This window comes from Hyla sarda, chromosome 9 (genome assembly GCF_029499605.1).
Source record: "Hyla sarda isolate aHylSar1 chromosome 9, aHylSar1.hap1, whole genome shotgun sequence".
NCBI classification, from domain to species: domain Eukaryota; kingdom Metazoa; phylum Chordata; class Amphibia; order Anura; family Hylidae; genus Hyla; species Hyla sarda.
Genome location: NC_079197.1, coordinates 160,196,985 through 160,210,766, shown reverse-complemented (window position 1 = coordinate 160,210,766; position 13,782 = coordinate 160,196,985). Strand labels below are relative to the sequence as shown.

Sequence of the window (13,782 nt, the reverse complement as noted above, 5' to 3'; positions counted from 1 at the left end):
ATAGCAACACCGTTGGCAAAAACTGATGCAAATGGATAGAACCGTACGGGGAAAAACCGTATACGTTGTAATTTGGAGTCATACGGTTGTATAAGGTTGCATATGATTTTTGCCATACGTTTTTTAGCGGAAAACCGTATACGGTAACCGTATTTGAAAAACGTGGTGTGAACCCAGCCTTACAGGGGTAACAGGTAAGGGGCCCAATAATCTTTGCTTCCTGCTCTCCAATATTCTCATCTGTTTTTCCATGTCTTACAGTCAGACTTCATTCTTAAATGATGCCGAATCAACGACCAAGGAGGAGACTATGGAGTCCAACAGAAGGAATGACAAAGAGCCTGAGAGACAGAGATGGACATCAAGGTAAATACAAACCAGATCCTGAGGAATATGATGTTAATGTTCTATATATAATACCTCTCCCCCCATCAATTTTGGTTCTCTTCATGGTTCTCTTCACTAAAACCAATGGGGACACAACACTAGTTAGGATTTAGAGATGGCCACATGTCCTAGTGTGGTGTCCCGGTACCGTATAGTATACCGTACCTTGTATGGTGGTCCCCAAAGCCAGAGTTACTTCGTTCCAGTAGGGTCCTCCTGGTGGGATAGCCCCTAGTCACCTCTTCCTTCTTTAATTTTGTGATGTTTGTATGTATGTTTAGTTGTGTATTTAATTGTGTATATAGTGTTGCAGGACCTTAAGTCATGTGACTAATGTTAATTCTCTTAGGGTATGCTAAAGGTCCTTCCTAGGTCACATGGGTGGTCACATGTCTAGACCATGATTCCTTGTGTAAAGTGACTGACAGATGGTATGGACCAATGAGCTCAAGGCCAGCCCCTGCTCATATAAGGGAGCTGCCAGCCAATCCTCGCTCTCTTGGGTTCCGGACTAGCAGAGAGTAGAGATCCGCGCAACTTTCAAAGACAAGACCAGGCCGAAGCCTGATAATACCGCAACTTACCAAATCGTGAGTTACAAATACAACTCCCCGCTAAAGTCTGCGTGACTGCTGGACCTAAATTCAATCCCCTAAATCCAGCGGAACAGCGCATATCAACCTCCTGAGCTTAAAACTCACGAGGTCCCAACCAACTGTCAGGATCCTCATAGACTCTTCTTGTACAAAGACTGTTCCTGTTTAATTCTGCATAAAACCTGCAGTAAAAGTTCCGACCGTTTTCTGAAACCTTTCGGTTGTGGACAATCATTTATTATTCCTCCCTATGGCTCTTGGGACGGGTGGCGATAGGACAAGCATATACAGAGGAGCCCGCACCCTTGCGTCACGACAGTTAAGGGTTAAACCAGCACCCTTTCATCACTGCACAGCTACACCCCATATACACTATACCCCCCACAAGCTTACCACACTAGAAAACATGTTTTCCTCAAATCCCGTTCACTCCAATGTCAGATATAGTGACATTAGTATCTGGTAGCACTGACGTAACACCTGGTGGGAATATACTGTATTACAGTCACCACCTGACACCTCTGTTCTCCTAAATCCTATTTATTTATTTTTTTTTGTTTTTTTTTTAGATCTGTCTCTCTCTTCTGTGGATGCTTCAAGAAAAGCAACTAAAATGTGAGTGCGCAAGACCTTACCACAAGAGGGCACTATACACTACATATCGGTTTCTAGTATACACCATATATAATGTGCTCTCTTGCCACATACTGCGACTGTGACCATTCTGCTCTATTAGACTGTCGGCTTCAGGTTCTTGGTGTTCTCATATCTTTGCAGAAAATAAAAAGAAAAGCAAACATTAAGGCATTGAACTTATCCTTACATAGTCCTGCTTACACTGTTGCTTATTTGTTACAATGTCTCAGTGTAGCTGAGAGCTATAAGCCTGGATCCCAGGGCAGGAGACTTGTGCTGCTGCTGTGTTAAAGGGGTACTCCGCCCCTAGACATCTTATCCCCTATCCAAAGGATAGGGTATAAAATACCTGATCGAGGGGGTCCCACCCCTGGGGACCCCACGATCTTGGCTGCGGCACCCCAGACATCCGATGCATGCAGTGATCTTCACTCCGTGCCGGATGACTGGCGATGCGGGGCGGAGGCTCGTGATGTCACGGTCACGCCCTGCTCATGATGCCCCCTCCCATAGATTTGCATTGAGGAGGCTCTAAACCAGTGGTCTTCAACCTGCGGACCTCCAGATGTTGCAAAACTACAACTCCCAGCATGCCCGGACAGCCGTTGGCTGTCCGGGCATGCTGGGAGTTGTAGCTTTGCAACATCTGGAGGTCCGCAGGTTGAAGACCACTGCTCTAAACGAACGTCGGGTGCAGGGAGATCGCGGGGGCCCCGCCTTGGGATAAGGGATAAGATGTCTGGGGCGGAGTACCCCTTTAAAGGAGAACTCCAGAACATAAAAATTGTCCCCCATAGTGCCGGAAGTAAAAAAATAAAGATGTACATACTAGGGATATACATACATACTAGGCCGATAATCACGATTTTGGGCATTATCGGTATCGGCAATTACCTTGCCGATAAGCTGATAATGCCCCGCCCCCCGCACCGCGACTGCCCCCCCCCGTCGCACGCCCCACCGTAGTGCTGGGCGGTATACAGTTATGGATTTTTGCCCATACCGTTATACCGGTCGGGCCCCTCCCCCACCCTCCGAGTCAATAAAAAAAATTAAACTTACCCGGTGGTAATGGGGGTGGTCCTGGCCATCCATCCTTCCTTCCTGTAGTGTCCGTCGGCATTCCGGGTGGAGGGAGAACCGGTCCTGGCTGTCCTTCTCCAGGGGTGCTCTTCTCCACTCCGGGCAGGCTCCGGGCTAGTACGCTGCATAGACGCCGCTACGTTGTGACGTCAGGTGCGTCGCTGCGCACGGGCGTCACTGCGCAGCGGCGTCTATGCAGCGTTACTAGGCTGGAGCCTGCCTGGAGTGGAGAAGATGCCCCCCGGAGAAGAAGGACAGCCCGGACCGGTTCACCCTCCACCCGGAATGCCGCCGTACACTACAGGTAGGGGGAGAGAAGCGGGTGGCGGCGGTGGCGGCGGCGGCCTATGGCACCGCAAAAGCCACTGCAGTGCAGTGATTTAAAGCGCCCGCTTTAAATCAATGTTCTGCAGCGGTGTCGTGGGGGGAAAAATAGCCGATAACTTATACCGAAATATCGGTATAAGTTATCGGCCCTAACCTCCACCGATTATCGGTATCGGCCCTAAAAAAACGATATCGGTCCATCCCTAGTACATACCTTCCTCCGCTCCCCCGGGGCCTCCGGTAACCGGCTCCGGTCTCCGCCGCGATCCACTTCCTGGTTGCCGGTGGTCGGATGAATCAGCCAATCACCAGCCGCAGCGCAGTCCAACTCAGCCGGCAATAGGCTGAGCGGCAGTGTGACGTTTTCGGCCCCGGCCTCAGGTGCCGGTGTAGTGAAGAATTGTGTGTCTTGAAGCGTTTTCACACTGCCGCTCAGCCTATCGCCTAGGGTTGCCACCCTGCCGGTATTTTCATCTACATTCCGGGCTGTGCCGGTAAGTTTGGATGAAAAATACCGGCCATGCAATGGCCGGTATTTTTCATTCACTGACAGGGGCGGACGGAGCAGCATCCCCAGAACAGCACTTCTTTCATGACCGGCCGTACAATGCCCAGGTCTGACACCACCAGCCTGTGACAGGGAGAGCTCCGTGCGATGACAGGAAGAGACTGTACAGTGCTGGGGAGGGGGCGTGACCTCCTGTCTCCTCTCTCCCCCTCCCCCGCCTTCTCTCTGCCCCGTGCAGTCTTACAACCCTCCATAGGCAGAGCAGGGAGGGGAGAGGCCGTGTATCCTGTCTCCATCTGCTGCGCAGGGCGGGTGAGTGTCTGTGTATATATGTGTCTGTGTATATATGTGTGTGTATGTGATTATATGTGTCTGTATACATGTGTCTGTGTATATATGTGTGTGTATGTGATTATATGTGTCTGTATACATGTGTCTGTGTATATATGTGTGTGTATGTGATTATATGTGTCTGTATACATGTGTCTGTGTATATATGTGTGTGTATGTGATTATATGTGTCTGTATACATGTGTCTGTGTATATATGTGTGTGTATGTGATTATATGTGTCTGTATACATGTGTCTGTGTATATATGTGTGTGTATGTGATTATATGTGTCTGTATACATGTGTCTGTGTATATGTGTGTGTATGTGATTATATGTGTCTGTATACATGTGTCTGTGTATATATGTGTGTGTATGTGATTATATGTGTCTGTATACATGTGTCTGTGTATATATGTGTGTGTATGTGATTATATGTGTCTGTATACATGTGTCTGTGTATATATGTGTCTGTGTATATATGTGTGTGTATGTGATTATATGTGTCTGTATACATGTGTCTGTGTATATATGTGTGTGTATGTGATTATATGTGTCTGTATACATGTGTCTGTGTATATATGTGTCTGTGTATATATGTGTGTGTATGTGATTATATGTGTCTGTATACATGTGTCTGTGTATATATGTGTGTGTATGTGATTATATGTGTCTGTATACATGTGTCTGTGTATATATGTGTGTGTGTATGTGATTATATGTGTCTGTATACTGATGTGAATCTGGGGGACAACTATGCTGCCTGATCTGGGGGACAAATATGCTGCCTGATCTGGGGGACAACTATGCTGCCTGATCTGGGGGACAACTATGCTGCCTGATCTGGGGGACAACTATGCTGCCTGATCTGGGGGACAACTATGCTGCCTAATCTGGGGGACAACTATGCTCCTAATCTGGGGGACAACTATGCTCCTAATCTGGGGGACAACTATGCTCCTAATCTGGGGGACAACTATGCTGCCTAATCTGGGGGACAACTATGCTGCCTAATCTGGGGGACAACTATGCTCCTAATCTGGGGGACAACTATGCTGACTAATCTGGGGAAAAACTACCCGACCCTCTACAATATTTTTAGTTTCTCATGTGGCCCCATGGGATAAATAATTGCCACCCCCCCCCCCCCCCCCCCATTCCTCCTCAACCCCGGACATTCCTTAACCTGGAGCCGCCTGGGGAAAGGAGAAAGTGAAGACAAGAGACTGGTGAGACCTCTCTGCAAAATTGTGTATTTAATGCAGTGTTTCCCAACCAGGGTGCCTCCAGCTGTTGCAAAACTATTACTCCCAGCATGCCCAGACAGCCTTTGGCTGTCCGGGCATGCTGGGAGTTGTAGTTTTGCAATAGCTGGAGGCACCCTGGTTGGGAAACACTGATTTAATGTTTTAATGTGTGAAACTATCTGCTGCGCTCTGTATCTAATCCTGTCATGTGTGATACTGTCTGCTGAGCCTGTGTATCTAATTCTGTCATGTGTGATACTGTGAGCTGAGCCTGTATATCCAAATCTGTCATGTGGGATATGAGCCTGTGTATCTAATCCTGTCATGTGGGATACTGTCTGCTGAGCCTGTGCATCTAAATCTGTCATGTGTGATACTGTGAGCTGAGCCTGTGTATCTAATCCTGTCATGTGTGATACTGTCTGCTGAGCCTGTGCATCTAAATCTGTCATGTGTGATACTGTCTGCTGAGCCTGTGTATCTAATCCTGTCATGCACGATACTGTCTGCTGAGCCTGTGTATCTAATCCTGTCATGTGCAATACTGTCTGCTGAGCCTGTGTATCTAATCCTGTCATGTGCGATACTGTCTGCTGAGCCTGTATATCCAAATCTGTCATGTGTGATACTGTCTGCTGAGCCTGTGCATCTAAATCTGTCATGTGTGATACTGTCTGATTAGCCTGTGTATCTAATCCTGTCATGTGTGATACTGTCTGATTAGCCTGTTTATCTGACGTTGCGCTGGGGGACGTCACTTGTCATCAGAGAGAGCCAGTGTTGCTGTCGCGCACCACCACTACCGCCGCCGCCGCTGGCATAAATAGGGTTTTGGTAGGTATTCTCTAAATGTAAATTTTTTTTGTGCGATATAGGAAAATTCCCCCCACATATATATTGTATCCCTCCAATCCCCTCTGCCATTTCTTAAACCCCCCTCCCATCCCCCATGCCATTTCTTAAACCCCTGATCCCTCAGCCCCTGTGCAATCTGGCCCCTCCCCTTTTGTAGCTCCACCCCCACATAGCCACACCCATGACCGGTATTTTTCTGAGGGAAAGGTGGCAACCCTACTATCGCCGCCCGAGTCGGACTGCGCTGCGGCTGGTGATTGGCTGATTCATCCGACCACTGTCAACCAGGAAGTGGATCGCGGCGGAGATCGGAGCCGGTTACCGGAGGCCCCGGGTGAGCGGAGGAAGGTATGTACATCTTTATTTTTTTTACTGCCGTCACTATGGGGGACAATTTTTATGTTCCGGAGTTCTTTAAGCTCACACAGGATTGTCTTTACTGATACATTGTAACAAGCCCATCAGCTGTGTTAGAAGAAGTTGGTCCGGATGTGTAATAAATCCTCCAAATAATGAAGAGGTCATGTTTTTATCCACTGTTGGGAAGCAGAGATTCCAAGACAAAGTATGGTTCTGTTCACACCGGCATTACAGCCTCTATAGATTCAGACACTAAAACTGATGGATGCCATTGATTTTAATGGAGCAGTTGGTGTCCCATGAGGTAGAGACTCTGGGGGGAGATTTTTTAAAACCTGTCCAGAGGAAAAGTTGCTGAGTTGCCCATAGCAACCAATCAGATCGCTGCTTTCATTTTTGAAAAGGCCTCTGCAAAATGAAAGAAGTGATCTGATTGGTTGCTATGGGCAACTCAGCAACTTTTCCTCTGGACAGGTTTTCATAACTTTAGTGTGAAGAGAATTTTCCAGAACTGTTCCTGATGAACCTTTATTTCCAGTAGACGACTCATGTATTATCTGTCTGGATATCGAAGAGGAGCCGCTCCCTATCATCTCATTGTCCATCACCTCTTACACTGTACATAACATATTCAGGAGATACAGAGCAGGGTCTCCTGGGATATGTAGTGCCCCATCCCTAGTGATATCACCTTTTTACCTGCATTTGACATTTAATAGGATGTGACTTTTGGCAGAAGTGGAATTTTAAAACAGTTTTCCCTTCTTGAAACTATAGTACCTAAATGACCCAGGAGATATTTTTTTCCTATAGATTAACCCCTTAAGGACTCAGCCCATTTTGGCCTTAAGGACTCAGACAATTTTATTTTTACGTTTTCATTTTTTCCTCCTCGCCTTCTAAAAATCATAACTCTTTTATATTTTCATCCACAGACTAGTATGAGGGCTTGTTTTTTGCACGACCAGTTGTCCTGTTTAATGACTTCACTCATTATATCATAAAATGTATGGCGCAACCAAAAAACACAATTTTTGTGGGGAAATTAAAAAGAAAAACGCAATTTTGCTCATTTTGGAAGGTTTCGTTTTCACGCCGTACAATTTACGGTAAAAATGACGTGTGTTCTTTATTCTGAGGGTCAATACGATTAAAATGATACCCATTATTATATACTTTTATATTATTGTTGTGCTTAAAAAAAATCACAAACTTTTTAACCAAATTAGTACGTTTATAATCCCTTTATTTTGATGACCTATAACTTGTTTTATTTTTCCGTATAAGCGGCGGTATGGGGGCTCATTTTTTTGCGCCATGATCTGTACTTTTTTTTTTTATACCACATTTGCATATAAAAAACTTTTAATACATTTTTTTTATTTTTTTTAATAAAATGTATTAAAAAAGTAGCAATTTTGGATATATTTTTTTTTTTTTTACGTTCACTGTACGGGATCATTAACATTTTATTTTAATAGTTCGGACATTTACGCACGCGGCGATACCAAATATGTCTATAAAATTATTTTTTTTTACACTTTTTGGGGGTAAAATAGGAAAAAACTGACGTTTTACTTTTTTATTGGGGGAGGGGATTTTTCATAGCAATACCATGATTGCTAATACTAATCTGTTCTATGTATAGGACATAGAACAGATCAGTGTTATCTGTCATCTTCTGCTCTGGTCTGCTCGATCTCAGACCAGAGCAGAAGACGCCGGGAGCCGGACAGAGGCAAGTGAGGGGACCTCCGTGCGGCGTTCTGAATGATCGGATCCCCGCAGCAGCGCTGTGGGCGATCAGATCATTCATTGAAATCGCGCACTGCCACAGATGCCGGGATCTGTATTGATCCCGGCATCTGAGGGGTTAATGGCGGACGCCCGCGAGATCGCGGACATCGGCCATTGCCGGCGGGTCCCTGGCTGCGATCAGCAGCCGGGATCAGCCGCGCATGACAAGGGCATCGCTCTGATGCCCGCGGTTATGCACAGGACGTAAATGTACATCCTGGTGCGTTAAGTACAACCGCACCAGGACGTACATTTACGTCCTGCGTCCTTAAGGGGTTAAGTAGCAAAGTACTCAGTATTGCCCGGTCTTCTTACCCAAACCTTGTGGGAGAGTAAAAGCAACAATGACTTGTCTCATATCCTGTCCCCTGAACTATTCTCTGCCTCTACCTACCAGACAGTTGGCAGGATTTTTAAAAGTCCCGGGCAATCTCTGCAGCCTGTGATTAACATGATCAGGAGATGTACTGGAAGTCCCATAGACTTGCATAGAGAAAAATCCTCACCCTTGCATAAGGCGTGGGGTAGGTTTAATTTTAACTTTACTATATTTTTAGTTGACATATAAGTAACGTGTTAATAGGTTTTCTTCCCTTTGTTCACTTCAATATATAGGATGAGCAAAGTCTCATTCTTTTGAAAAAGACAAGTCAAGACCAGTCCTATCTAGGCAGATCCTGAGACTTCTGACAATGTCAGGGTCAGCAAGGCTTTCAATCAGGGCTTGGCACTGCCACCCCATTGGCTCTGCCCTTTAACATGCACCACCTTACTACTGGGGTGACACACTGTAACAAACCTTCTCCTCATGGGGCATATGTATGGAGGCGCGCTCAATGTCAGGATGCTGGATGGACCTGACCTGCCTGTCGGGCCTTGGAGGTGGCACTGCACCACATCACACGGGGGCAGAGTCGTGACGTCACGTTCTTCCGTCCCTGTGGTCGGGAGGAATTAGCCAGAGAACCTCCAGCGCTTCCGGAAGCAGTTACAGGTGGGTGCTGCTTGCTATATTGCGTGGGTCCCCAGAGGCAGAACCCCAGCGATCTGACATCTTATCCCCTAAGGATAGGGGATAAGATGTCTAGGGGCGGAGTACCCCTTTAACCTCTTAAGGACCAGGCACGTATGAGTACGTCCCTGCAACCTGGGTCTTAACTCCTTAAGGACCGGGGTTTTTTCCGTTTTTGCATTTTTGTTTTATTGCTCCTTGCCTTTAAAAAATCATAACTCTTTCAATTTTGCACCTAAAAATCCATATGATGGCTTATTTTTTGTGCCACCAATTCTACTTTGTAATGACGTCAGTCATTTTGCCCAAAAATCTATGGTGAAACGGAAAAAAAAATCATTGTGAGACAAAATTTTAAAAAAACGCAGTTTTGTAACTTTTGGGGGCTTCCGTTTCAACATAGTACATTTTTCGGTAAAAATGACACCTGATCTTTATTCTCTAGGTCCATATGATTAAAATGATCCCCTACTTATATAGGTTTGATTTTGTCGGACTTCTGGAAAAAATCATAACTACATGCACGGAAAATTAATACGTTTAAAATTGTCATCTTCTGACCCCTATGACTTTTTTTATTTTTCCGTGTATGGGGCGGTATGAGGGGTCAATTTTTGCGCCGTGATCTGAAGTTTTTAACGGTACCATTTTTGCATTGATAGGACTTATTGATCGCTTTTTATTCATTTTTAAATGATATAAAAAGTGACCAAAAATGCACTATTTTGGGCTTTGGAATTTTTTTGCGCGCACGCCATTGACCATGCGGTTTAATTAATGATATATTTTTATAAATCGGACATTTCCGCACGCGGTGATACCATATATGTTTTTTGTTTTTTTTTTACACTGTTTTTTTTTATGGGAAAAGGGGGGTGACACAAACTTTTAATAGGGGAGGAGTTAAATGATCTTTATTCACTTTTTTTTCTCCACTTTTTATTGCAGTGTTATAGGTCCCATAGGGACCTATAACACTGCACACACTGATCATTATTATCCCATAGGGACCTATAACACTGCACACACTGATCATTATTATCCCATAGGGACCTATAAGACTGCACACACTGATCATTATTATCCCATAGGGACCTATAACACTGCACACACTGATCATTGTTATCCCATAGGGACCTATAACACTGAACACACTGATCTCTTATACTGATCATTGTTATCCCATAGGGACCTATAACACTGCACACACTGATCGATGATTTTGCCGCATGACTGCTCATGCCTGGATCTCAGGCACTGAGCAGTCATTCGGCGATCGGACAGCGAGGAGGCAGGTAGGGGCCCTCCCGCTGTCCTGTAAGCTGTTCAGGATGCCGCGATTTCGCAGCGGCTATCCCGAACAGCCCACTGAGTTAACTGGCAGCTTTTACTTTCACTTTTAGCCGCGCGGCTAAAGGGTTAATAGCGCGCGGCGCCGCGATCGGCGCTGCGCGCTATTAGCGGCGGGTCCCAGCTTCACTATGACGCCCGGCCCGCCATGATATGATGCAGGGTTACCGTGTAACCCGGCGTTGTATCACGGGAGCAGGCCAAAGGACGTACCGGTACGTCCTTAAGGGATTAAGGACCAGGCACGTACTCATACGTCCGTGGGAATTTCGCATCCCGCCGCGCAGAGACCGAACCGGGGTGACTGCTGATATCATCAGACACCACCCCATGTCGGCGATCGGCACAAATCGCTAGTGAATTGACACTTGCGATTTGCGCGATCCGGGTCTATGGTGACCCGGAATATAAGGGGGATCGCGGGTGTCTAAGACACCCACAATCCCCCTGAAGAGATAGGAGTGAGGTGGCAGGGGTGCCACCCCTCCTATCCCTGCTCTTGGTGGTCTAGACGCGACTACCAATAGCAGATCGGGGGCGGGGGGGGTTAACTTTCGTTTTCCCCGTCCTGCTCACCCCCAATAGGCGGGGAAGAACGGGGAAACGACAGAGGACCGGCGCCGGAGTCCACTTACCGATCTGAGGAGGCTGCGGGCGACGATCGGTGTCGGAGATCGCCGGGCGGCGATGACTTGCAGCTCCCTGGATCCGACGGAAGCCGGTAAGTTGCCTAGCAACATCTGGAGGGCTGCAGTCCGAGACCACAATATAGTAAAGGAAAAGTTGGGGTCTGCACCAGCTTGTTAGTGTAAAAAAAATAAAAAATTTTACACTAACATGCTGGTGTTGCCCTTTGCTTTTTATTTTCACAAGAGGTAAAAGGAAAAAAAGACCCCCAAAATTTGTAACACAATTTCTCCTGAGTACGGTAATACCCCATATGTAGGCGTAAAATGATCTGAGGCGCATAACAGGGCTCAAGAGTGAGAGCGCACTATGTACATTTGAAGCCTAAATTAGTGATTTGCACAGGGGTGGCTGATTTTACAGCAGTTCTGACATAAACACTGACATGTGACCCCATTTTGGAGACTACACCCCTCACGTAATGTAATAAGGGGTACAGTGAGCATTTACACCCCACAGGTGTCTTTAATTTTTCATTTGCTCAGCCCACTGTTCCAAAGATCTGTCAAATGCCAGTGGGGTGTAAATAGGGGTGTAGTTTCCAAAATGGGGTCACATGAGAGGGGTCCACTGTTCTGGCACCACGGGGGGGCTTTGTAAACGCACATGGCCCCTGACTACCATTCCAAACAAATTCACTCTTCAAAAGCTCAATGGCGCTTCTCCTCTTCTGAGCATTGTAGTTCGACCGCAGGGCACTTGACGTCCACACATGGGGTATTTCCATACTCAGAAGAAATGGGGTTACAAATTTTGGGGGGTATTTTCTGCTATTAACCCATGCAAAAATTTGAAATTTGGGGGGGAAACATTTTAGTGAAATTTTTTTTTTTTATTTACATATGTAAAAGTCGTGAAACCCCTGTGGGGTATTAAGGCTCACTTTATTCCTTGTTACGTTCCTCAAGGGGTCTAGTTTCCAAAATGGTATGCCATGTGTTATTTTTTTTGCTGTTCTGGCACCATAGGGGCTTCCTAAATGCGACATGTCCCCTGAGCAAAATTTGCTATCAAAAAGCCAAATAGGACTCCTCTTCTGAGCATTGTAGTTCGCCCGTAGTGCACTTCAGGTCAACTTATGGGGTACCTCCATACTCAGAAGAGATGGGGTTACAAATTTTGGGGGGTATTTTCTGCTATTAACCCTTGCAAAAATGTGAAATTTGGGGGGGGAGGAACACATTTTAGTGAAAAAAAAAAAACCTGTGGGGTATTAAGGCTCACTTTATTCCTTGTTACGTTCCTCAAGGGGTCTAGTTTCCAAAATGGTATGCCATGTGTTTTTGTTTTTTTTGCTGTTCTGGCACCATAGGGCTTCCTAAATGCAACATGCCCCCTAAAAACCATTTCAGAAAAACATACTCTCCAAAATCCCCTTGTTGCTCCTTTGCTTCTGAGCCCTCTACTGCGCCCGCCGAACACTTTACATAGACATGAGGTATGTGCTTACTCGAGAGAAATTGGGCTACAAATACAAGTATACATTTTCTCCTTTTACCCCTTGTAAAAATTCATAAATTGGGTCTACAAGAACATGCAAGTATAAAAAATTAAGATTGTGAATTTTCTCCCTCACTTTGGTGCTATTCCTGTGAAACACCTAAAGGGTTAAAACGCTGACTGAATGTCATTTTGAATACTTTGGAGGGTGCAGTTTTTATAATGGGGTCATTTATGGGGTATTTCTAATATGAAGACCCTTCAAATCCACTTCAAATCTGAACTGGTCCCTGAAAAATAGTGAGTTTGAAAATTTTGTGAAAAATTGGAAAATTGCTGCTGAACTTTGAAGCCCTCTGGTGTCTTCCAAAAGTTAACGTGTCAATTTTATGATGCAAACATAAAGTAGACATATTGTATATGTGAATAAAAAAATTTTTTTTTGGAATATCCATTTTCCTTTCAAGCAGAGAGCTTCAAAGCTAGAAAAATGCAAAATTTTCAATTTTTTCATCAAATTTGGGGATTTTTCACCAAGAAAGGATGCATGTTCCCACAAAAATTTACCACCATGTTAAAGTAGAATATGTCACGAAAAAACAATCTCGGAATCAGAATGATAACTAAAAGCATTCCAGAGTTATTAATGTTTAAAGTGACAGTGGTCAGATGTTCAAAAAACACTCTGGTCCTAAGGTGTAAAATGGCCTGGTCCTTAAGGGGTTAAAGGAAGAGATCTAACACTTGACGCTAAAGAAATCTAACACTTGACGCCAAAGCTGGGTCTGAAGTGCATAAAGGCTTTGCACATGCATGGTAGAGCAAGAAGGTGACAGCTCTCTGCTCAGTCATTGTATTCAAGGGCATCTGGACATGGAGGACGCAGACACAACTGAATGTGGTCACGTGGCAAAAAAATTAAAATCTAGCGCTTGCACCCTAGATGTCTGGAGTGAATGACACCCCTGAAGGTAGTAATACCCCATGAAAGTAAACAAGAAAAATTCACAGAAAGTAGAATTGAGAAAAATTGCTATTTAAAAGAAAAGCAGATAAGGAAGTTGCTAAACTCCCACTATACAAAGATAAGGCTTTGCTTAAATGTAATTGTCATGTTAGTAAGAACATATAAAAATTGAAATGGGCACTGTCGTCAAATTATTTTCCT

General features: G+C 45.2%; 2 protein-coding genes across 7 annotated transcripts in view; one reads left to right on the top strand and one right to left on the bottom strand.

The window, feature by feature from the left end:
• LOC130291728 (synaptosomal-associated protein 25-like) overlaps positions 1–462 on the bottom strand; it is a 40,155-nt gene extending 39,693 nt beyond the window's left edge. The window contains exon 1 of the mRNA XM_056540881.1: positions 379–462. Within this exon, the coding sequence (XP_056396856.1) occupies positions 379–451 (73 nt within the window). The 5' untranslated portion in view covers positions 452–462. The remainder of the gene's footprint in view (positions 1–378) is intronic.
• The window catches only part of LOC130291730 (uncharacterized protein DDB_G0283697-like), a 34,174-nt gene extending 32,400 nt beyond the window's left edge, over positions 1–1,774 (top strand). For all 6 annotated transcript variants that reach the window (XM_056540887.1, XM_056540883.1, XM_056540885.1 and 3 more), the window contains 2 exons: positions 262–366; positions 1,553–1,774. In XM_056540887.1, coding sequence (XP_056396862.1) covers positions 262–366; positions 1,553–1,595 — 148 coding nt within the window. In that variant the 3' untranslated portion in view covers positions 1,596–1,774. The remainder of the gene's footprint in view (positions 1–261; positions 367–1,552) is intronic.
• Positions 1,775–13,782: the final 12,008 nt, after the last annotated feature.